The sequence below is a fragment of the Manacus candei genome, unplaced genomic scaffold (assembly GCF_025592945.1).
Source record: "Manacus candei isolate 608988 ecotype Guabito, Panama unplaced genomic scaffold, ASM2559294v1 h1tg000037l, whole genome shotgun sequence".
In the NCBI taxonomy this organism is placed as follows: domain Eukaryota; kingdom Metazoa; phylum Chordata; class Aves; order Passeriformes; family Pipridae; genus Manacus; species Manacus candei.
The window spans coordinates 14,472,761-14,497,408 of NW_026138085.1; the positions used below are offsets into that span (position 1 = coordinate 14,472,761).

Consider the following 24,648-nt stretch of genomic DNA (forward strand, 5'->3'; position numbering starts at 1 on the left):
AGGGGCTCAAGGGCTAGATTTAACTGGCTGTGGGCTCATGGTGCGTCAGGAGTGAAGCAGGTGGGGAGGATGGGCTGGGAGATGGGTCAGGACCCCTCCAGCCCAATTGACTGGGGGGCAATGGCTGGAGGGGAGATGTTCACCCTGTGATCAGCAGTGCCCTTCTCTCTTGGGAAAGCTCTTGAGAGCACTTGGCTGCCCAGTCGGCCCTGGAGAGGCAGCTCCATGACCTGATCAGCCTCACCTCACCTGCCTCCTTTAGGTGTGTCCCCCAAAACCTACAGGGCTGTTTACACAGCAGCATTATGAGGTAGGGAGAAGTGTTTTGTTTTCCTCACCTTTAAAGGAAGTGTCATGCAAACGGTGTTAGTGCAGCAGAGAAGTGACTGCCTGGGCATCTGCATGCGGGGACCAGATCTCTGTCCTGGCAAAGTGTCACTTCCCAGGTAAAAGCCTTTCCAGGAAGAGATTGGGCACTTGATACAGAGGAAAATTATCACCTCCTTCTTAATTATTCCCAGCCAAACTCAAGTTAAATTAACTGATTACTACCTGGCTCCTGTGGTGCTCCCTGTCCTTTCCCAGCGTGGGTCCTTGCACTATCCCTTTGCAGCCGTGGTTCTGTCACCCTTCCTGTCCCCCACCCATTTCATGTCACAGGGAACGGAACAAGCCCAAATATCTTAGTTTCTGGGCTGGATGATATGTGTGTTGCTGCTGGCTGTGTATGGCACACTGAGTGTGGGAGGTTTTGAGGCTCACAGAAGAAAATGGTGATTGAGCTACAAATACTTTCTTAAAACTCATCTTTATTTCTTTGGACAGAAGTGATTCTGAGTGCAGAAGGCTGAGGCTTCCTCTGCAGAAAGCTGGGCTGTGAGCAACTCTAAAAGTTCTTCGAGTTTTGCTGGGAGAAACAAAGTGAGGAGAAAACTTGCTTCTGGCACCAGCTTTGCCCAGGAAGGCAGTGGGGAGCCTGTGCTGCTGCGGGGCTTGTTCCACCCGTGGTGCCACTGGGGCTCCAGCACTTTGCTCTGCTTCCCCCTAAGGAAGTTCCTCTTGCCTTGCCTGTCTTTCACAGGGGTTGAGGTGCATATTTCCTTTTCATAATGCAGCTGGGCATCGATGCCATGTTCATATATTGCTTTAATCAGTCTGGTCATGCCATGCACTTATTCATCTTTCAGGTGGGAGGAGACATCTCAAGTGTTATCTGAGGTCAGAGTGAGATTACAATTCTTGGCAAGGTCCCTGGCTTTACTAAACCAGTTTTAGGCCTTTACTGTTCAGTGTAAAGTTGACCTGATGGGAATGTGTAAGGTGGGATCTGGGTCAGGGGTCTGGCTCATCAGCATCCTGCAGGCACAGAGACCCATTAGGACCCTTCATGGGGTGAGTTCTCCCCAGTGACACCCTTTATAAACAGATTTTGTAGATCATAGTCCCTTGGTGATTCCCAGATCAGCTCTGAACACTGGAGCTATGGTGGTTTTGGAGGGAGCTTTGCCCATCCCTGTGGAGGATGAACAGGACATTTTACATCCGTTAACTCTGAGTGGGTGGAAATGGAGCCAAAGCCACAGTGCCAGGACCGAGCCCAGAGGCAGAGTGTGGGGAGCAGAGGGTGCCTGGCGGGGGGATGCCCGCGGTGATGTCCTGGGGCAGTGTCCCGGGAAGTGTTCCCGCAGGCTGGTGACAAGGCTCCCCCCTGTGGGACCTCCCTGCACCGCACACCCAGCCCAGCCCAGCCCGCACACACCCCGTGACAGTGTCAGGCCGGGCGGGTGGACACAGAGGGGTGGGACAGGCTTGCAGAGTCCCCCCATCTGAGCAGCTCAAGTATCAGCTGGGATAAAAGCTGTCCAGCAATCCCACTGCAGGAACGTGGTGAAATTTCCATGCTCATTGCTCAACTTGGCTGGCCCAGCCATCTGAGCGTGGCTTTGGGATTTATATACAGTAGCCCATTCTGAATACTGAGTGCTATTTTGGGTTAATCTCTTTTATTTCCACCTTGGCCATGAAGCACTGAATGCTTCACACGTGAAGTTTATAAAAGCATGTAAGTTAAAGCTTTATAGGTCCTTTGTACAGCTAGAAAATGAAAGAAGGCAGGCTCAGCACCGTGAGGAGCCAGCGCTCACACTGAGGCAGCTCCAGTTTAAATTGGTCCTCAATTATCTGTTGGGAGCAGGGAGGCAGATTCCTGCAGCTGATACAGCCATACTGGTGTCCTGACATTTCCAATTCCCTGGGTATTCGTGAAACACATTAAAAGAGAAATAAAATTAAACTGGAGCCCTGGTCACGTGCATTGCACTTGGCATGTTACAGCAGCATGATAATAAAACAGTGCCAGAGGTGTGTTAAAGCAGAGATGCTGCCCCACTGTGCCCCCCAGGGCTGCCTGGTGGTGGGGGTTACCCAGGTCCCACTGAAAGAGGAGCCTGGACAGGACAAAAATAAGATGGTACAAGTCAGGAGGAGCAGTGGAGAGGCTGGAGCAATTATAAAGCCATTATGGAGCTATTGCAGCACTCTCAGCTATTGCTACTCCTGCTCCCCGGAGAGAAGGATCCCAGGAGCAAAGCTGCTGCCCTGGGGGCATCCCTGCTGCCTCCATCCCTGCTGCCTCCATCCCTGCCCTTGGGCTCAGCCCCAAAAGCACACACCTTCAACCAAGGCTGATTTCTTCATTGCTGGGTGAAAGGTGTGGTTTTGGACCTGCACATGTGTTTCTTTACCACTTCGAGGTGGTGACTCCCCTCAGTGCCAGCAGGGGTGGGAGGACCAGCTGTGGTCAGGGGTGACCTGAGGGAGCTCCCGTGATTTGATAAGAAAATAACCCCCCAGTTCTTTTCTCTGAGGAGGAGAATTATTTCCAGCATCACGAGTAAACAAAACAGACCAAGAGGGATTATTTTCCCCAAACAAGATGCTGTTTGAAAACACCCACTTGGAGTCACACATCTTTTTTTTTCCTCCCTGGTTATTGCAACTTTGCCAAGTCCAAAAATTTTGATACTGAGTTGGCCTTTGAATTCATGAGACCAGCTTAAAATTCCTGAGATTGTTTTTTTTATTTTGAAAATTCTCCTTCTTTTTGTTCAGTGCCTACTGCTGGAGCCCTAGAAGGCTTCATTTTTGTATGTCTCTCTGACAAGAGCTAGAAACCTCCTTTTGCTCCCCCCTCCATCTCCTTTTTTACTGATTCCCCGTGGATTGAATGAATTCTGGACCTGGGCCCTGAAGCAAACACGAAGCATTGGGGAGATTTGCAGTTGGTGGTAGGAGCTGTCAGGAGCTGTTGTCAGCACAGCTTACAAGATGTGCTTGAACCATCCCCAGCAACTGTTCCTTCCCAAGCCAGCTCTCCTGACAAGACAGAAAGCACAGGGAGCCGCCTTTCCCAGCACAGACACCAAAAATGAGAGCTCTCCCTGCTGTCAGTTTGAGCTGGAGAAACGCCCCCGCACACGCACCCACCTGCTCCCACACACCCTGGCTCAGCCCCAGCCATCCCCTGCTACCTCCCACCCTCCAGGCTGAGCGGGTTTTGCTGTGGGACACACCTCGGTGGCTGGGACAGACAGAGCTCCCAGGGCCCCACGGACACGCTGGGTGGGAGCAGGTGGAGTGGCCCGGGCTGGCTGCCTGTGCCAGGGCTCCTGGAGGACACAGCAGCTCTGTTTGCCCGTGCACGGGGTGTGGGAGGCTCCCCCAGCTTGGCACCAGAAGGTTAGGGCTGTTGAAAAGGCTATTGTTTTCACCCTGTGTTTTTGGAAAAACAAGGGGTGAGCCAGGCAGAGGCACAAGAGCTGCCCTGGCTTCTTCTGCCTCGAGTTTGTGCTGCCGTGGGCACCTCCCTGGCTGCTCTCCCAGCCCCTGACCTCCTCCTTCCCACGCCCTGCAGTTCAGACCCCCGATCCCGCAGAGCTTGTGCCAGTGTCCTCGTTCCCTCGCATCTTTCCCTGATCCTCTGTTAGCAGGAGAGGTCTCTGCTGTGTCAGGAGCAGCACTGATGGCAGAACCAACACACAGGTGTTCTCCCCAAGCAAAGGCTTCTCCAGCCTTGGCCTCTCTCTGTTGTGGTGACCAAGCCACTGGCCAAGCCTGATTGTCCTCATTGCTGCAGAGCTGGGCCTAAAGACTTGCTGTGACATGGCTCAGCAACCATGGGGCTAATAGCCCAAATAAGAGAGAACCCCCAGATATATTTGAAAAAAAACCCCACATGTGCTTTGAGACTCGGCTGTGGTATCTGAGCTGGGGCTGGAGCTGGGCTGGATCTCCAGGGGCTTTTAGCCAGGCTCCAAGTGAGTTGGAACACACATGTCCTTTTCCCAGGAGAGCTAGGCTTAGAGCTTCTCCTTCCTGGCTTTCACTGCTATCAAATGCCTGCCTAATGAGATTTATTAAATCAACTGACTTCTGTACAACAATGACAGGAATGCAGATCTCCTCTGCTCGGTCAGAGCTTGCTGTGACTGTGCAATTAGAGGTGAGTCACAGGGTCAGGTGGACTTGGCCAGGATCCTGAGAGGGCTGTCCCTGTCCCTGGGATCCAGGGGGCAAGACTGGCTTCATGGTGATGCCAAGAAAGTGGGTGTTTGTCTGCATATAATGTTTATCTGAATATAATGATTTTTTGGCTGTAACTGCATGAGCATGGAAGGCATTTTTCCTTTGGAGGAGTTGCAAGGTAACACCTCGTTATGTACCCTTACATAACAGCAAGGGGCTGCTGCTAATTGGCAGAAATATTTAAGTTTCCCACCTGGTGCTAGTTCTGTTTGCTGATGACTTTGTCTCCAGCTCAGCTGCCCATCAGTCCTGAGGCTGGGGAAGGGGTGACTGTTGCAGAGCCTCGGCGCTGGAGGACGCTCTTCCAGGGGTGAAGGTCAGATTTACACCCAGAAGGTGTTTCCTAGGTGTGGGTAAGGTGTTTGGTTTGACTTGGCTTGGCTTGTAGCTCCCTTCCAATGGTGAGAACAAATATTTCCTTAGTGTAATGACTGGAAGGATGAAAATTCACTGTCCCGACCTGAAGAAATGAGCGGTTTCCTGTTCTGTATCCCCAGCTTGCCCCACTGATAAGGGCTGTAATGCTCTTTGATTTAGATAACAGGGAGCCAAACCCATCCCTGCTCTTGACAAATTTTAATTTCCTGATCCAGATCCTGGGCTGAAGTGGTCTCACACAGCAGCAGAAAGGGATGTTTCTCAAATCAGGGTACTGCAGCTATGTGTTTTTAACTTTAAGCCTCTTTTAACTGCTAACTGTGAAAGAAGCAGTCTCCAAGCCCTGCCATGAAGCCATGCTCTACCTCGGTCAGGAAGGAGAAAGGTGGAAAGATCTGGCCTTTAACCTTGAGGAATTTTTCCTGGTGTGCAGGTGCTGCGTGCTCTGCTGCAGCTCAGCAGCTCTCGTAGTCAGGTCCAGGGGCGGGGAACTTGAGATAAAAGTTCTTCTCAGCCTTTTCTGTGTGGTGAGACGTGGATAACAGCACTGAGATGTTTGGTTTACGGTGACAGGCCTTAAATGCAAACAGCTGAACTGGGAGGAGGCTTCATGGGGAAAGAGAGCCCTGCAGCAGCACCAGGAGCCCTGAGCCAAGTGCTTGGACAAACCTGGTGTCTCTTGCATCACTCCCTAGGGCAGTGCTCCTAATCCTTTTTATCCCTGCAAACACAAGAGGAGAGTGTCTCTGTTGTTTTGTTGCTTTGTCCAGACCTTCCTTCCCTCCTGCCCAAAAAGTGCAGGCTGAGGATACAGCCCAGACCTTTGGTTTCTGGGAGAACTCGGGGCACAGCCATGGCCACTGGTTCAGTGTTGCCAAAGAGGTTTTTGGTGATTTGCAGCATGTTGTGCTGAGTGAGTTGGCAGATGCTCTGAGCTGGCAGAGAAGGAGGGAGATGGTCACATGGAACAAAACAGTCTCCTGGCAAAACCAAGGAGAAAGTCTGGTCTATGGGCTCATTGCTGGGTGCAAAATGGTACTTAAAAATCACCCTGTGGAAAAGTAACGGGTTGGGTGGATCTGGTTGAGCAGAATGAACTCCACAGATTTCCATAGGTGGTGTTTCTCCAAGTGCTGTCTCTGAACTCTTCCTCCATGAAGGAACCATCATCAAAGCAAGTATTTAAATAATGTCAAAGGCTCTTTGACCTTGAAGTGTGCAGGTGTGAGGGGAGGGCACGGGTCACAAAGAAAATAACCGTTTTCCTTGTTGCCCAACCCCTCATGTTCCTCACCTTTTAAATAAAAAAATAGTATTAATAAACCTAGCTGACCTTAAAAAAAACACCCCTTTGAGTCAGGAGACAAGGCAACGAGGTCCTCAAAAGGAGAATGTACAAAAATGCTTGGTCATGGAAAGAAAACCTCAACAATGTTGAACTGATGAAAGGGGATTGAAACAGCAGCCTCAGTCCTTTGGACACCACTGACATTAATGGAGCTCTGACTGAGATCACCAGTCCTGTGTGCTGGGTGTTTTCCCTTGGTCTCCTACTCACCTCTGGTTACCTTCTGTTGCCAGCAAAGGTCACTCCTGTGGCTCCTGGTGCTGTTTAATTGCAGTCCTGACTATTCCCGTTCAGTGTCAAGTGTCAAACAACCCTTAAGTAAAGGAGAGCTTTCTGAACACCACCCCAACCTTTCAGCTCTGTGTTCTGAAGCCTGTAAAGCTGCTTTCTGCCTCAGCTCAGGCAGGTGCAAGCCCAGAGTAACCCTGCTCAAGTACACAGAGCTGTTCTCATTTCACAGCACAAGCAGGACCAAACCAGAGCTCCAGGGAGAGCAGTTTATCTGCCCAGGATAAGCACTTGTTTTTCTGATAAGACTGGAAATTAATACCAGAAGTGTTGTGATACCATGTAATTGGGAGTCCCCTGAGCTGGTACCAGAATCTATTTTTGCCAAGTCCTCTGCAGACCAGTGAGGATGTTATTGCACCACCAATAATGAAGATTTAGGGAGTCCTTGCTTGCTTTGAAGGTTTGTGTCCTAGGCCCTTGTGCTGCTGAAGGTCTCTGTCTCATCCCAGAAAATCAGTGCAATACTAAATTTTCTTTCCTTCTCCCACCTTCCCTCATTCTTGTATTGTTGATATGACATGGGCCAAGGGCTGTGTGTGCTGCAGTTGCCCCAAGGTTTACTGGATCTTGGCAAGCTAAAGAGAAAAAAAAAATCTGTGGAGGGTGTGCTGTGGCCCTTTTTCCATCTGGGATACTAATTTGAGTATTTCCTGAGCCCAACCATCAATTTTTCATGGAATTTCTAAGTGAGTACTTGTATCTGAGACCTCTAACCTACTGTTGGACAGGACTGAAGCAGGCCATTAATTCCACATCTTACTCATGCCTGCTGCCAAGCTGAGGGTTTAAAAGCACAGGAGCTGCCAGCATACACAGTTTGTCCCTCAGGGTTCCCATGAAACACTCATTTGAGTGACACAGGGAATGGGATTGAAGTCTCCAGGCTGCTGTGAAGGTATCTTGGGGGTTCCTGGGGGTTGGTGCCACCTGGGGCTCCAGGATTCTGCAGGATACAGATGAATGTGCTGATGGAGAGGGGCTGTGTGCCAGCCCAGGAACCTGTGGGTGTCTGGGGTAACCCTTCCCGATCTGACCATATTCCCGAGTAACTGTGGAAATGGAAACAAAGTGGGAAGGATGCTAGGAAGAGTTGGAGTTTAAACCCCATTTCTGCAAGGCTCAAAGACAGCTGATCAGAAGAAACCTGTTTATTGTGAGGCTTAGGAAAACAATTTCTATGCAAATTGCTTTTTTTGGCAAGTAATGGGGTCGATACAGAACTTGGAATTACAGTTTTAAGAATACAAACACATAGTATCTTCTTCAACAAACACAAAACAAACTTCTCCAGGGAACATTAAATGAACAAATGCTTCCTTAAACAAATGGGAAACAAACAAGGGCTGGGGGGGGACGAAACAAAACAGCAACCCAACTCAGAAGCCAAAACCCCACTGAAGAAGCAGCAGTCACATCTTGAACTTTACACTCAGGCTGTACTTTCGCTTTGCTTTTCCTGTTCAATAGCTGGCAGGAAAACAGAGGAAACAAAAACACCATCAATAAACATTACTGTTTATAGACTTTGCTTTCCTATGGAGACAGGCTGAGAGAGTTGGGGGTGTTCATCCTGGAAAAGAGAAGGCTCAAGGGAGACCTCAGAACCCCTCCAGTGCTTAAAGGGGCTCCAGGAGAGCTGGAGAGGGACTTTGGACAAGGGATGGAGTGGCAAGACAAGGGGGAATGGCTTCACACTGGCAGAGGCAGAGTTAGATGGGATATTAGGGAGAAATTGTTCCCTGTGAGGGTGGGGAGGCCCTGGCACAGGTTGCCCAGAAAAGCTGTGGCTGCCCCATCCCTGGAAGTGTCCAAGGCCAAACTGGACAGGGTTGGAGCAACCTGGGCTAGTGGAAGGTGTCCCTGCCCACGGCAGGGGGGTTGGAACTGGATGATCTTTAAGGTTCCCTCTATCCCAAATCATTCTGTAGCTCTGTGATAGTGGTTCTACAAGGTACAGATTCCTACAGTCTTTTTTAAAGCCAGGGAATGGTTAAATCCACACTTGCTTTTTTTGGTCACCCTGGAAATGCCAACTCCTTCCCATGTCTGCCTAGCTAGGAGGGGGCAGTTCCTGATGTGCAAACCTCCTTTTGTATTTATAGCTTTAGCACTGGTAAGGATAATGAAACAGGGGGAAAAAACAGGTATCATGCCAAGGGACAGTGCATCTCCATGGCTATCAGCACAGATATCCAGAGGGGTTAGCAATGCTCTTCTGAAGGAAGCTGCCCACAAAATCTGGTCCAAAATGCTCTTTCACACCTGAAGTAGAAGTGAATTGCAGCCTCACCTGGCTGCCTGTGTACAGTGCCTGTAGGGGAGAAGACCCTGCACGAGTAAAGCTCAGGGGTGCTTTGCTAAAGATTTCCTATTAGGTGAGGATGATAATGGGGTTTTCTTCCAGACTTATTCCCAGAGAAGGTGCCTGGAGGTCTCCTGGCCAGGGCTGGCAGCAGGTACCAGTGGGAGGCAGCAGCTCATCTGCCTGCTAACACATTAAATCCAGAGCCCAGGCACGCTCTGGGGAGGCTGCCAGGGATGGGCAAGGGTCCCCCTGTGCCTCCAGAGAGGCTGGTAACATGGTAATTACAAACAGATTGATCCTGTTACCAGCACCCAGCGGGGACACTGGTCTTGCTTTTAGCAGAAGCAAGAGCAATCCCATCAGAAAGGGTTTTTCAAACAAAATGCACCATTGGTTATAATTACTGGCATCCTTGGAAGCCCAGCATAGGCTACAAGTCTTAGTATTATCCCCACTTAAAATCAGGGATGAGTTTGAGCCTGTAATCCCATGATTAGTATTCATTTTGCATATGAACTGCAACACAGATTGTGTCCTTGCTACTCACAGTTCAAATAGCCTCAGAAGCACTTACTCTCTTTAGTGGGCAAGGGATTTTTCTCTCTGGTTTCTGTCTTCTTCAGCTTGGTCTTGTCAAACGTTTCAATTTCTGCAAAATCTGGTTTGTCGGACATGATGGGTCCTGACAAAGAAAGGGAAAACACACCCATGGCTTCATTAGCTAGTGCTGTGATATCAGCCATCTGCAAAGCATTTTCTCCTCGAAAGAAAAAAATGTGAAAAGACCATGGAAATGTTTATTCAAAAAAACCCCACAAATCTAACACCTCGATCTGGGACCTTTCCCCCAAGGCTTGGCTCTTTCAGAGCAAAAGAGGAAAGGCATAAATATAATTTTCTCTAGATTTCTCATATGAAATTACTAAAAATCCTATTTTGCACATGGCAACAAGAATATTCAGTATTGAAGAGACAATGCATTAATTGCCAGTAATCCACGGTGCCTCCTGACGCAAACCTCTATTTTAAGAAACGCTTCTAACCAGAAAATCTACAGTAAACCCCAAATCCAACAGGAACAAAGAGCTTCAGTTATGATTTTCTTTTAATTAATAGGATTTGTCTTAAATTCTGAGCCCCCTGTCCTGAGCACATCCACCCCCTGAGCTGCTGTGGACACTTCAGCGTAACAATAGAGGACCGGTTCCCTCAGCCCTTTGTTTGCTCTCGCTCCATATCCCACTCACAGCTCAATGGGTTTGATTATACCCTGTTATAATAAAGAGAAATCCACAAAGCACACCAGCATTCAACCCTTCACCTGTCAAAACTTCCCTAATCCAATTCATTTTTTAATAAGAAATTCAAGTTAAAATCCAGCCTGGGCGTTATTCCCCTCATTTCAGTAGAGTTTCCCGTCAAGGCGAGGCTTGGCCCGGAGATGGCTGGTATAATTATATTTTTTTCCTTCCTGCAGAAAATCGGATTTCATTGCTATCTGCACTGAGACAACAGAAGTAAATATTCACAAGGAAAAAAAAAAAAACCAAAAATGAAAAAAAAAAAAAAGAAAAGCTACTAAAACCACATGGCATTACCGTCTGGCTGCTCTCTCCTCAGCTGCTTGGTGGCCGTCTGAGGCAGTGTGAGTTGAAAAAGGTCAGGGTAATCCCTCCTCTCCTCTCCCCTCCTCCCCCCTCCTGAGCCCATTGCTATTAATATTGATTAGTTTAGTGCTGGGATTGCTCAGCGTTTAGGGAAAGGACAGATTGCTCCTGCAGAAAGTGCACGAGGGAGGGAAATGGGAAAACTGACATGGAAAACTGCCAAAATACATCTTGATCTTTCTTTTTTTTTTTTATTTTTCTCCTTGTTTGCCGTGGCAATCATGTTGAAGTTTTGCTTCCTGTCCTTTCCCAACGCTGAGGTTTGGAGCAAAGGTGAGCCTGGGGGCTGCTGCTGCTGCCAGCTTAGTTTTTGGGGAGATTTTAGGTGCATTCAGCAACATGCCTGGGGTTCATCCCTACCTGCCCAAGCTCACAGGAGCTTGGGGCTGGGGAGGGCTCTAAGCAGAGCCGTGGTACCATTGCCAGGATCAAGGGCCAGATCTGAGATTAGCACAGCCTGAGCACTACACCAGGAATGTGTCCTGAAAGGATGGACAATGGATCTTCCATTCACTTCTGTTTTGTAGCAATCCACCCACTTTTTGGTGCCTCTCTCAGCCTGTGGCTCTGCACACCGGACCAGGCAGCTGCCCACAGCCAACCTTCCTGCCTTCACTGTGCAAAAAGCCATGTTGGCTTGTGTGACCATTCCCTGTTCTCCACCCGTGCCAATGGCATGGATCACACATGGATTGCTTCCAGGGAACCTCTTGAGCTGCAGCAAAGGGAGAATTGTGTAGGTGCCAAGTGATGTGATTAAGAAAATTCCTTTAAAATGGCTGTTAGCCCTTGTCTGTGTCTGCAAGCCATGCTGGGTATTAGATGTGGGCACGGCCTGTAGCCACTGCCCAGCGCTGCTGCTCTCGAGGGCTGGGACATCCCTGGGGCTGTGACATCCCTGAGACTGGGACATTCCTGGGGCTGGGACATCCCTGGGGCTCTGATGTGGCTCCAGCTACCCAGCACAAAACCACTTGGGGAATCACTTTCCAAGGGAAAGGAAGGGAAGGGCTGTGTGCAGCCTCCTAGATCCTGGTGTGGGGTTTCCTCTCGGGTACCTTTGGATGTCTCCATCTGAATTACCTGTCTAGACTCCATGATAAGCCAAAAGGGAGGCAAGTAAGTTGGGATAAAATTAATTGAGCCCTAGGAGTACCTGGTTCCCTCTAGTGACTGTAAGGCAGCCTGGACAATGGGCTCAGGGGGACAGAGATGTCTGTGGATCTTCCTGTTGGCATAACAGGCTCAGGTAGAGTGGGTTTGAGTCTGATATATGTGCACAGAAAAAATAGTTTTAATGTGTTTAAGTGTGTCTTAAGGATCTCTTCTTTGTTTAAATTCAAATAATGAACAGGTCTGTGGTTGGGCTAGATGGTCTTTGAGGTCTTTCCCAACTCAAATGACTTCTGCAGACTGGCTTGGTTACCAGCCAGTTACTGCATCTGCACTGACTGTCCCCACAAAATCACTGTGTGTGTGCACCATATTTAATGTCAGGGCTCCGTTCCTTTGCTTCCATCCCATATATCCAACCAGTTGTCACAAATTGAAAGCTGTGTTCTTGACTGAAAGACTGTGGGAACAAGCAGGAAGGTGGATACTGGGTGAATATTGGTGGAAGCTGTAGCTGAGATTTGGCACTGAACAGTCTTGGTGTCTGTATAAAGAGAAAGCATTAACCTCTTGTTAGGCTGGGCATGAGATTTGAAAGATCAGAAAAGACTTTAAAACATAATCTGAGTGATTCATCAATTGAGGCAGTTCAAGAGTTTCAGTGTTTTTAATGTTTGTCCATTTTTACAAATAACAAATATAATTCTGATTATGAAGAGAGACCACAAGGGCAAAACCTCTTAAACTTTTAGACTGGCACGAGTTCTCAGAGTTGCAGGAAGCAAACAAAATATTACAGCAAAGCAGAAGAATCTCACTTCTGGCTTTCTGTGTCCTGTCATGGGCTCAGCCCCAGGATCCACAGCAGAGCTCAGGCTCTTCTAAACATGTTAAGACAGGGTGAGCACGCTTGTTTTCACCACCACCACTTTAATTGCCCAATTTATTGGAAGAGCTAGTATTAAAAACAGTTTGGGATACGTTGTTTGGGGTTTTAGGCTGAAGATGACCAGGTTCTTAATTGATATTGGGTTGGGTTTGTGAGGAAGGTGCAACAGTGTTAAGCCAAACAACATAATGATGAGAAATTACATGTTCTCACTCTGTTGAAATCAGGAGATACTCATCTCTGCAACAAACGTCTTGACCACTGCAGAAAGTGCCTGTCAAGTTTCTGTAGCTTTTAAGTTCGGTCCTGTGGTCAAACACAGCTCATGTGGGATTCAAACCTCATGTTTATATACTCTGTGCAGCACAGGCAGCTGGATGCAGTTTACATATGGAAAGTTTGGAATTTGGCCTGAGGGCACTGCACACTGCATTGAGGCTGATCACAGGAGGGCTAAAGATGGGTAGGTAATATAGTACTCAGATGCCTTTTCCTTTCACTGGGAATGGAAATGTTTTGCTATATGAGCAGCAAAGCAGTTATTTGTCAGGTTTTTAATGGCAGGATTTTGGAGTCACCACTGTCAGTAGGGGGAACATGGCATTTCCCTGGCCTTGGGATGACTGTGGTTGCAATAAATCTCAATTTCTTTGAGGAGCACGGAGGCAGTAGAATGATCCAGCACACATAAATGTGAAAAACCAGGAAGCCAGTGGAGCATGCAAACTATGAGATCTTTACACATGTTCTACACATAAAGCATGTAAAGCTACACTGGTGTGGCTGTACCTGAAAAGCTGCCTCATACAATGGAAATTGCATTTTATTTCAATCTGCTGCCAAAAGATGAAGGGCTGAGTCAAACTGACACCTCTGATACCAGTGAGTCACCTGCCATTGACAGCATCAAACCATGCCTGGCAGCACAAGGCACTGAGTGTCTGTCAGACACCCACAGAGAAACCGGGGAAAACAAACACTTGCTACCAGGATTTGGTAATAGGTGAGAGGAAACGTTTAAAAGGAGCTCGAGTGCAAAGTCTGAGGAGTGAGGCTGGGACTTTTGGAGCCTGCTGCCACTTGGCCTTTTCCCTTGACTGCTGTCCTTTGGAAGCAATGTGCCCAGTCCACGTGGGGCTGGGGCTGCAGGGACATCAATGTATATATTATATACATGAGGGCTGTAGCCTTTCACGGGCTGGGGGACGCTGTGCTCATGTTTGGCACAAGAGGTGCTCTGGAAATGCCAAGTTTCATGGAGACGAGATGGGCAAGTGCCAGAAAGAGGGGGTTTCTTTCTCCTTGGTGCAACAGTGGGAATCGGATCGTATCCATTTCCACGGGGAGCTGAGGAGGGACAAAGCACCCCAACGAGCAGCCGGCGGGAGGAACAGACGCTCGAGCAGATCAGTGTCTGTAGCTGAGCCAATAAGCTGACACAACTGATTTTATAATCACATCAGTGCTGTCTCGAAATAACACACCCACTCCAATGTAACAGTGATTTCATTTCCAAAATGTTGTGGTATTTTTGGTGCTAAAGGTAGGGGATTAATTTTTCAAGGTCAAAAGCCGGGCTGGAATCTGCACGTGGCCTAATTCCTTCAGGTCCCTGTGAGCACTGAGCACCTCCTGGGCAGGTAGCAGGATTGCGTGTGCTATAAGCTGTCCTTAGAAGGTTTCCCGTCCTCAGGGGAACAGGAAAAAAAAAAAAGACTACAGCTCCACTGAAAGGGTTTTCTTAGTTCTCTTTGTGCCTTTTGTTCCATCTTGCTGCCAAAAAAAATATCCATGTTTGGGAACGGAGACAGGTTCCCAGGCTAAGAGACAATGAATCCTGGGGGTGTAAGGAAGGCACTGATCCCTCTTTGGCAGACTTTCTGCTCTAAGGCTGCACTGTTAGTGAGTAAATACTCCATACTTGCCTTACACTGTATGTTTTATCATTACCTAAGGTGTTTCATTTTCCTTATCAAGACCACTGTACCTTCAGGGTAGGTACATAGAGAAGATGAGGGGGGAGGAGAGGCAGTTGTAGATAGTCCTTCTCCTTGGGCTATTTTTTCTAACCCTGTGTTTTCTGAATAGCTCAGGATATCAAACAGTCTATACTGGGAGTCCCATTGCAGCAAAGAGCAAGAAGAGAAAACATAAGCTAGTGGGAGTAGAAATTTCCTCTCTCCCTTTTTTTTTGATATAAAACTTGGTATGGGAGTGAATTTTTAAAAGTTTAACCAGATGGAGGTTCTTGCAACAGAGCTTTCTTGAGAACTGACCCAAAAGTGTGTCTTCCAGCATAAACTACTTTGCTCTAGCCTGGCCTTTTCTAGCAAAATGTGGTGACCCATGTGTGCATTGGAAAAAAAGAATTAATAAAAAATGTCCGTGCACATGGTTCTCTCCCAAAGACAGGGTGGGGAAAGAAGCATGTGATATCTTAGTCACATGAGTTAATGCTATCAAGCACATGACAGTTTGTGATGAATGCTGGTCTAGAAACACAAGTTTAGCATGACTTTGAGTCTTTACTAACAGTCATTTTTTTCTCCCTGTCTCTGGACAGAGGCATCTCTTGCAAGCAGCAGCTTTTAGGGAAGTAGTAAGACAGGGAAGTCTAGGATGTGCTCAAACACATGATAGCTCTTCTCAGTGTAGCTGGCTGCTCTGAATGGAACAATCCACTCTTGGAATTCTCACTCTCTTTGCTTTAGACAGGAGGAACATCACCCTTCCTTATGAAGTTCAAATTGTGCAGCAAATAGACAACCAACATAATCCAAGAGAAGATAATCAAAGATAATACAATCCAGAGATCTACTAACTTTATATTACCTTCAGATTTTCCTTTTGTCCAGAGGAAGAAGGACAATCAGTGGGTCTGTCGTTACAATCCGTGTTGTGCTGGGGTAGGTATGGTGGTGTGGTGTTGACTCCTGGGACACAGGGCTGTGGGTGTAGTTTTGATGGGTGCCTGACCAGCACTTCTCTTTGTGTCGCCAAATCATTCAATTTTCAACAGCCTGGGACCTCCTGGTAGCTTAAGTGGTTTTATGTTTTGGGGAGAAGAAGATAAACTCTGAAGTTTTCCAGCTGCTTAAGGGAATGAGGCTGCTGAAGCAGAGGAACAGACTAAGCAGCCAAGTATCTTTTCTAGCTGATTACTGTGAGCAATTCACATTCATACTTGCATTTCTACATTGTCTTTTCCAAAAATCATTTTCCAGTTTTATAAGCTTGTTAAGCAAACACACGGGTATTCCATACGGTGTACAGGGTCAACAATTATGTAAGAAAGTGGTAATCAGCAAGTTCCACATCTGTTAACTTCTGCCTGCTCAAATGGAAGCTGCAAGTATGTTGTGTTAAATGCTGTTTATCTTTCTTTAAATGTAAAAAAAAAAAAAAAAAAAGATGAGACTATTTTCCTCTCCTGGCATCTGAAGTGAAAATCTTTCTCTTCAAAACTTGACTGTTTCCAATTACTGGTTTTATGGCTTTTTTTTCCCTAGCAAATACATATAAAGTGCTGAAATCAGTCAGATTAAAGCCATGTCATCATGACAGAGTTAACCTGAGCTCTGTCAAAGTGACTCCTCTGGTGTTAGTGTACCTTGAGTGTGAGTGGCCACACCATGAAATAACATGGGAGCAGCAGAGGAGTGATTGTGTTGGCAGCAGACAAATTGTGCTAACGTGAACTGTGGCCTCTCCTCAACCCGAGGTAAAAGCACCACAGCAGCCAGAGTACAGATCCATGGGAGTGCAAAGAATGGGAATTCCAAAGGGATGGGGACATTCAAGCTTTAATTCAAGTTAACTTTTAAGTGGGGACTATCTTTAGGGCATGAGCTTGTACATCCAGAGCCCGGGTTGGTGAACGCAGAGAAAAGCAAATAGGAATTAAAAAAATGCAAGTGTGCAATATTGCAATTTTTGCTTGCCTGGTGCAGACACTGAGTGATTTTTCCCTTTGGATGAATAAAAGCTTGCATAAAATTCAAATAACTCAGCTGTCTACAGATGGGGGGGGAAGTGTGGGAAGGGGAACAGACGGAAGGAAATGGAACTGAGAAGACTGAATTAACCTTTCGATGTCTTGAATTTCAAGAAGGGAAGAATTATCTCCTGTTAAGTCTGTAACCGTGCAATTAAAATATGAACAAGCCTTAAAAACCACATTTGACCCATATTCCCAGATTTCTACTTTAAAGACAGATCTCCCAAAAGCAAGATTCAGATCCAAAAAGTATTCAAAGGCAGGGAAAAAAAATCTCATGCTGTAAATGTTTATTTTAATCACAGAACTCTAGTAGAAAAATGAGTAAAAATGTCTGACATTTACGCAGAACATGTGCCTTTGATATTGAATTCAGTTTTTAAAAATCCTTACATATGTGTGTCTAGTAATGGCTGACAGTCTTTGAAAAAATGAATGGTTTTCTCTGGGCTGGAGTTTCTGTTTCTATAAAATAGATTTTTTTCACCTGTCTACTTGAGTGTTGAGAAGCCTCATTTGTTAATTTAAAAATGGACTTTTTGATTCTTAGGTGCCCTTTTGGACACTGTGAGTCAGAAGAACTGGATACTTGCTGATTCCAGAGCCTCCATGGAGAGTTATGGATGTCCAACAAGGCCAAGTGTCATGTGCTGGGCATCCTGAAACAAAATGTTGGTTAGAAAATTTTGTAATGCTGGAAAAGAGGAACAAAGTAAAGCTCAGTTTGGAGACATGTCTCTGTTTCTGGATGAAATATGCAGGAAAGGAAAGCACTTTGCAGCTGGAAAGTGTTAGTTTGCTAATTCTTTGGTGTTGAAAGGATTCATGTTTGTCAGTATTTTTTGCAAGAGACAATAGGATCTATTTAAGAGAAACATTATGCCCTTCCAAGTTCAGAAGAGTGTATCAAATAATTTATATGTGAACAATTAAAACCAAAAGCAAATACTTTACTGACATACAGATAGTTTCCCCCCCGCCAAGTAAAAAGTGTTTGGCACATAATGCACAGGTATTGCAGCAAACAGGGTCTTGTTTTGCTACACATCAGATTCCTGTTTGCTCCTAGTAAGATAATAACCCAGTATGAAGGTAAGGAATTGCATGGCAGGCTATCACCCTCCCAAGGATTGGATTGGATTGCAAAGCTGATTTAAGTTTTGGAGTATTTTAGCTCAGTTTGTACTAAGCCTTGTACAACACTGAGCACAGTTGGGATAGGGATATTTTTCTTTAATTTGCTTCAATTTGTCATGAGGAGTAAGGCAGGGCTGTTGCTGGAACTAGACTTAATTGGAAGCTAAAGTCTTCAGAGAATCTTTATTCTGAAGTCATACTTCTGAAGACATCGGGGATACATGGAGGAAATATGGCTCTGGTTCTGTGACATATACTGGTAATAATGATTTGTGCTCATGAATGGCTTTTCCTGAAAAAAAGGGAATTACACTAGTAATTGTTTCAGATCTACTAAGTTACTTTGAGCATTTAGCAGGACAATCTCTGCAAAACTTTTATGCTGAGCAACTTAGCTGGACTTGTAAGAAAACACAATGAGCTGCAGAAAACACACCCTTTGTGGTGTGGCTCTGGACACGGATTTATCAGGGAGACGGGGATGCCACAGCACTCTGGCTCTTTAGTTCTTGGCAGATGCATCTGCCAGGCTCCTGGAGCTGTGCAGCAGCTGGGGAACGGGTCCTTCTGCTCAGGAGCAGCCTCACACTGGGGCCTTGTCCCTGCACAAGGCAGTGCACTGTCGTATGTCCTGACATGTGGGTGACAGTGCCACCCTGCAGCCGTGCACCTGCACAAGCCCTGCTCATGCTGGGCCCGCTCTGGACATGCCTGTGAGTTTGGGAGAGGGTAAATGAACCTGTGTGAGCTCCACAGTGTGCACAGCACCAAAGAGGGAGAGTTACAAAATGCTGCCATCAAATTGAAGCTGGGCCTGAGGCAGTGGGAAACAGATGGAGACAGCTCATGGACATTCTCCATTGTAATGTTTAGCAGTGATCTGAGAGGCAGGTGCCTTCAACAGCTGTATTTTGGGAGCATAACCATGCAGCCACTCATTAAGTTGTTGCCTCCCTTCCCTCTGTATTTACTGTCTTAGAAGTGGCCAAAGCACCAGAGAGGGACCAAGATGGTAAAAGGTACAAGACTTACAAAGAGCCATCTACAGCTTCCCTTAAATGGAAGGGGAGGTGCTGATCTGCTTTCTCTGGTGACCAGTCATAGAAGTTCAGGAAAGAATGAAGTTGTGTCAAGGAAAGTTCAGGTTAGATATCAGGAAAAAGTGATTCACTGTGGGGGTGGTTGGTCACTGAAACAGGTTCATCAAGGAAGTGGTCAAAGAAGCAAGTCAGAGTTCAAAGAGTATCTGGACAATGCTCTTAGTCACACGGTTTAGTTTTAGCTAGCCCTGCAAGGAGCACAGAATTGGACTCCATTATCCTTATGGGTCCCTTCCAACTTGAGATATTCTATGACTCTGTAACTCTCAGGTTGTCCTCAACCTTTCAGAGACAGACAGAGAACACAAAGTGAGCAGAAAAGCCTAAAATGGCAGCCTGGGACTGCATATGTCTGCCCCCTGCGAGGAGTGTTGGAAGCCTTTGAAAGGAAGGGGGATAAGCTGGCATGAAATGGCGAACTCAGAGCCAGTTCAGGGGAGGGAAGACACTGTCTGGGACTCAAAACCAGCAGACAGGTGCTGTGCAGCTCCTGCCTACCTGCCTGCCTCTGCTGTCTGTCTCCTCTCACCACGTGTGCTTTCTGTGTCAGGTTTCTTGCAGTTTTGTTCCTGTCAACTGGCCAACGTCTCTGCTGAAGAGCCAGCTGGAGTCCGCTCTCCCCCATGTTTCATCAACAAAATTGCCAGCTTGTTCTGATTCAGTATCTTTATTGTTGTTGATGAGGCTAAATGAATCAGAAAGAACACAGCGATGTATACAAAATACAAATTCAGAAACCTCATCCTGATGCGAGGAGATTTTATTAGCAGTTCAAGTGGAGAAATCTGCTGTGAAAGGAGAGGAGACAGCACACACAGACCTCCTGAGAGGCCACTTCCCTCGACCCTACACATTTTATTGCTTTTGCGTGCTACTTCCTAATGACACCAAATCTTTCCAGCAGGAAAATAGAGTTTTAGATCTGATTAAACCCTGGCTAATTTACTGTGGGATTGTGACTCTCCCTTCTTTGGATTCTAAATGTAAAACCTCTTAATGACTCCTATAAATGTATCTCTAGATAAAATTCAGAATCCATGTTGGAAAACCTGAAACAAAACCCTCCCAGCTATTGAAAACACAGAGGTTTCAATTAGTCCCACCCTAGTCGTATCATTTTTTTCCCCCTTTCATATATTCTTTGTCAGTTTTTCATGGGGGAAAAAAAAAGCTTTTCCTGAGAGGATTTTTACTAACTAAATCCAAGTTTCCTTAAATGCCTTATTAAACCCACCACCTATGGCTGCTGGCACTGCATGACAGAAAAAGCTGTTGTAGTTTCAGCGTGGCATGTGGGAACCACAGACTGCCAGGCACGGGTTTTAACACTTCGGGTGTAAGCTTGCATCTCCTCACTAACTTATGCTAACTTACTTTAAGGGTGCTAAATTTTCTGCTTCAAAATGCATTAGCTCTTTGTCAAAGGGCAGTTCATTACTTCTGGCGTGCTTACACTCGGGGAATGTTTGGGAGTGATGGCTCTTGATGCTTTAATTCAGAAAATTTACAGGAAATATTTTAATATGGTTGTGAGAAAGGGAAAACTAGAATCACAGAATCAGTTAGGTTGGAAAAGACCTCCGAGATCATCGAGTCCAGCCTGTGACCAAACAACGCCGTGCCAACTAGACCATGGCACCGAGTGCCACGTCCAGTCTTTGCTTAAACAGCTCCAGGGATGGTGAACACCACCTCCCTGGGCAGCCTGTTCCAATGTCTAATTGCCCTTTCTGTGAAGAAATTCTTCCTAATGTCCAACCAAAGCTAGCGGGGTATGAGCCTCCACAGTGACACTACTGGCCATGGTCCCTCTCTGCACACCTCAGGACAAAAGTACATGGACTTAAGCTGTGCCAGGAGAGGCTTAGGTTGGACATTAGGAGGAATTTCTTCACAGAAAGGGCGATCAGACGTTGGAACAGGCTGCCCAGGGAGGTGTTTAAGGAAAGACTGGACATGATGCTGGCTGACATGGTGGTGTTGGGTCACAGGTTGGGTTTGATGATCATCCTGGCCTGGATCAGGAACAGTGTGTCCAACAGGACCAGGGAAGTGATTCTTCCCCTGTACTCAGCACTGGTGAGGCCACCCCTGCAGTGCCGTGTCCAGTTCTGGGCCCTCAGTTCAGGAAGGACATGGAGGGGCTGGAGCAGGTCCAGAGGAGAGCAACGAGGCTGGGGAAGGGACTGGAGCACAAGTGCTGTGAGGAGAGGCTGAGGGAGCTGGGGGGGCTCAGCCTGGAGAAGAGGAGGCTCAGGGGAGACCTCCTCACTCTCTACAACTCCCTGACAGGACGGTGCCACCAGCTGCGGGTCGGGCTCTTCTCCCAGCAGTAGGACAAGAGGGCACAGCCTTGAGCTGCACCAGGAGAGGTTTAGATCCGACATGAGGAAAAAGTTCTTTACAGAGAGAGTGATCAGACATTGGAATGGGTTGCCCAGGGAGGTGGTGGAGTCACCGTCCCTGGAGGTGTTTAAGAAGATACTGGTTGCGGCACTTCGTGCCATGGTCTAGTAGACAAGGTGATGTTGGGTCACAGGATGATGATCTCAGAGATCTTTTCCAGCCTGGGTAATTCTGTGATCTCAGGACGTGTTTTCCAGGCTAACTGACCCTGAGCCCGCACGGGCTGAGTCACTGTGCGGGTGCCCGAGTCCCTGTGTGGGGTGAGGACGAGACAAAAACGCCAATTTCGGGCCGCCCGTTCCCGCTCCGCCCGCGGGCACCGCCTCAGGGCGCGGGCCCCGCCCGCCCTCAGCGCCCGCCCCGCCCCACGGCACGTGACCCCGGGGAGGGGGCGGGGGGCGAGCGGAGGGGGGGGTGTGCGCGCTCTGCACCTGTCAGTCAGCGCGTCACTTCCGGCCGTGGCCGCCGCTGCCGTCGGGGACCCCCCGCTCGCGGGTCGGAGCTCGGAGCCGCTCTGAGCGCACGGACGGCGCCCGGGCCGGCAGCGCGGCGGCCGCGGCGGCGACAGCGGCGGGGGGGGGCGGCGGCCGCCGAGAAGGGGGAGCCGGGACGGGCACGAGGAGGGGCTGCGAGCGGAGCGGAGCGGGCAGGGCAGAGGCCCCGCGCCGGCCCCCGGGGTAGGAAGGGGCGGAGGGAGCTGCCGGCGGTGCCGCGGACGGCGGGGAGGGCGAGTCACCCGGCAACGGTGAGGGGCGCGCGGCGCATGCGCGGGGCGGGCGGGGGGTGCCCGCGCTCGGCGGGTTCGGTGTCACCTCAGCGCGTCAGGAACCTTCTGGCTCCGGCAGCGCCCTCCCGGCCGGGCCGGCCCGGGGAGCTGTCAGGGGCCCGAGCCTGCCCCGCTGCCGCTGGGGCAGCGCTGACAGCCCGGCTCCTCCTGGAGTTGCCTGCCCGGCCCGTCCCCTCCTCCCTCGGGTCATCCCCCCTGCGAGGGGGCTCGGGCAGCACCGGCCCCGCAGCTCCTCAGCCAAGTTGCTTCCAGAAGTTAAAAGAAGGGCAGGCACTGAGCGAACACGCCGGCGTTGATAACGCCGGGTCACGGGCTGAACGTGCCAGGCTGTGCCCAAATGTATCATCCGAGGGGTCTGCCGGTGTGGGGCTCCATTGTTCGTGGAAGCTCCTTAGGGAGACTGAAATATTCGAGTGTTTCTTGCTGCCAGAAAGTTGCTTTAACGTGAGATGTCCCAGTGTTAGGGTGCTCCTTTCCAGGTTTGGGAAAAAAACCAGCAGAAACAACCCCAGAGCAAAACCCAACGACAGAAAACCTGCCATCACACGCTGCAACACCAGGTTTTAATGCTCAACTCTCTTATTCTCAAGTCTGGCTGCGTTTTAATAAATTTTTGCAAAATTTCGTGCTGCTGTCGGGCTCGAGGTGGAGAAAAGAGGTAGCAAATGAAGAAAGTAAATGCCACCTAATGACTCTTGGCTGTTAAAAAAAAAAAAAGAAAGCAAGCGAATATATCAAAACCTACATGGTTGTGGTGTTTTTTTTTTTTTTTTTTTTTCTGGCGTGTATTCCTGAGTGTCCTCAGGGATGGAATTGTTAGTATGTGACTTTGGAACAAATTGTTAAACTGGATTAGCATTTAGGTTTGAAGTTTTTCTGTCTTCCGTGCAGTTGAACTTGCCAGCATAAAAGGAATAAAAAGCTGGTTTGTTGGCCTATACTATAAGCAATTTAGCTATTTTGTTTGGGGTTTTTTTTTGTTACTGCTCGTTACTAGTAAATTGCTTTATGTGTTCTTTGTTGCATAGATTTGAAGGTATTTAGAATCTTTTTTAATCTGCTTTGTCTGTGTTTTGTACATTGTGCAGCACCATAGGGATCCTTTCCTTGCCTTGACAATGTTACAATAAGGAATCAAATACCTCAATGTTTTGAAAGCATCAAACTGGAAAGTTACTGTATTATTTTAGAAAAATCAATCAAGCGGAGTGTTCCATGGTTACATTTAAAGAAGCTGACTCGGAGGAGCTCCTGGTAACTTCTAATGCTTGCAAATTTTGACATGGACAATGTGTCAAAACGTCTGAGTTTGGCAAATGATAGTTTTTATCTGCTCAGTCTTAGTGATTTTGGGCTCTCGTTACTTGTAACACGGGAGGATCTTCTCAGAGCTCGTTAAAGGGCTTCCCGTTTGTCCTGTGTGGCTCTTGCCTGAGACCTCTGCAAGCAGTGAGGCTTTACTTTCTAATGCACATAACGCCATGTTTGCAAAGGCAGGTGAGGCTGGAGAAACATTCCAGCATTTGGAACAGACATCAGTAAGTGTGATGAGCCCCTGCTTTTTGGGGTGTTGTTTTGTTTGTTTTTTTTTTTTTTCCCTTTCAAATACTCGGGCTTTTGATCTCTGGTCGAATTGTAGCTCAGCAGTGATGCCCTTTTTTAGGAAAATGAGGAAAACCTGCCAAGTCTTGAGGTGATTATTTTAGTTTGGATTTTTTTCTTTTGGGGTGGTTGTTCTGGTTTTTTCCCCCCCATCCCCCACAAAAGAAGCTGCAGCTATAGGGAAGAGGAAGTGATGTCGGTAAGAGAATGCCTTTAAGTTGTCCTTAAATTCGGTGCATAACACCAGGTTAATTTTATCACACAGAAATCTAGTGGCCATTTGGATGGGAGTGAATTGACTTCTTGCAGGGCAGTTCAGCATTTGCATCTGTAAGGGTGAGAGATGGCAAACCCTTTTAACTTTTTTCCTGTGTTGCAGGCCTGGTTATACATTTATTGATCATTTCAGATGTGAGGACTGGTATTTAAGGACCAGAAAATAACACTTAATCCAAAACATCTGAGGAGGAGATACAGAATTGAAGGACTATTAAATCTTCTGTGAAGGGCTATGAAAGAGGGAGATTTGTTGCTTGTCATGCAGTTTGTAAAGTGATGGCTCTATCAGTTTTTCAGCAGAGAGGCTGTATGTCTCGTGTCAAAATTGGATTCAGGCAGAGAATTTCACATTGCTCCCTGGAAAGTTAGTAAAATTGAGCCATTCAGCTTGGAATCTCTTGTTGACTATTTTCTGTAAGTTACAGATTTTACCTGCAAAAATTTTGTTTGAGAAAGGCAAACTGTCTCAAGGCTTTGGTAAATTCAGATTTGTCTTCATAGTTATATACTGTCTTGGTAGCCAAGTGTTGGGATTTGTGAAAGTTCTTTCAATTCAGGTGAATTCTGTGTATTCTTGCAGCCTAAAACATAATGTATTTGTTACTGCATCTTCTACCGGGCTTTTTTATTTTTTTTTGAAGTCTTTAAAACATAGTTAAGAGGGTGATTATGGTGCTTAAAACCTGTTAGGTTTGCAAAGTATGGGTGGAGTCCTTCTCTACAAGAAATGGGTGATATTTTGGGGGACCGTGTTGTGAATATCGT

The 24,648-nt window shown here is 47.4% G+C and overlaps 2 protein-coding genes across 10 annotated transcripts in view; one reads left to right on the top strand and one right to left on the bottom strand.

Annotated features, from left to right (window-relative positions):
• Positions 1-7,734: 7,734 nt before the first annotated feature.
• LOC127473931 (thymosin beta-12-like) lies at positions 7,735-21,507 on the bottom strand. Of its 2 annotated transcripts, none has more exons than XM_051794202.1 (3): positions 21,423-21,507; positions 9,481-9,588; positions 7,735-8,068 (listed from the first exon to the last, which is right to left on the bottom strand). In XM_051794202.1, the coding sequence occupies exons 2-3, from the start codon at positions 9,578-9,580 to the stop codon at positions 8,031-8,033; spliced, it is 138 nt and encodes a 45-aa protein (XP_051650162.1). In that variant the 5' UTR covers positions 9,581-9,588; positions 21,423-21,507; the 3' UTR covers positions 7,735-8,030. The 2 variants fall into 2 exon arrangements, with proteins under 2 accessions (XP_051650162.1, XP_051650161.1); XM_051794201.1 differs by lacking the exon at positions 21,423-21,507 and adding an exon at positions 10,505-10,573.
• A 235-nt stretch (positions 21,508-21,742) lies between these two features.
• The window catches only part of FAM13B (family with sequence similarity 13 member B), a 45,203-nt gene continuing 42,297 nt past the window's right edge, over positions 21,743-24,648 (top strand). For 7 of the 8 annotated variants that reach the window (XM_051794043.1, XM_051794048.1, XM_051794047.1 and 4 more), the window contains exon 1: positions 21,743-21,960. The gene's annotated coding sequence lies outside the window, so the exon portion shown is untranslated. The remainder of the gene's footprint in view (positions 21,961-24,648) is intronic. The other variant, XM_051794045.1, reaches the window with a different exon arrangement.

Bases quoted from the DNA above. Each gene is read 5' to 3' on its own strand.
- LOC127473931 (XM_051794202.1), bottom strand. From the start codon at position 9,580: ATGTCCGACAAACCAGATTTTGCAGAAATTGAAACGTTTGACAAGACC. The intron at 8,069-9,480 runs GTAAGTGCTTCT...TTTTCCTGCCAG, and splicing joins TCCCTTGCCCACTAAAGAGA to CTATTGAACAGGAAAAGCAA.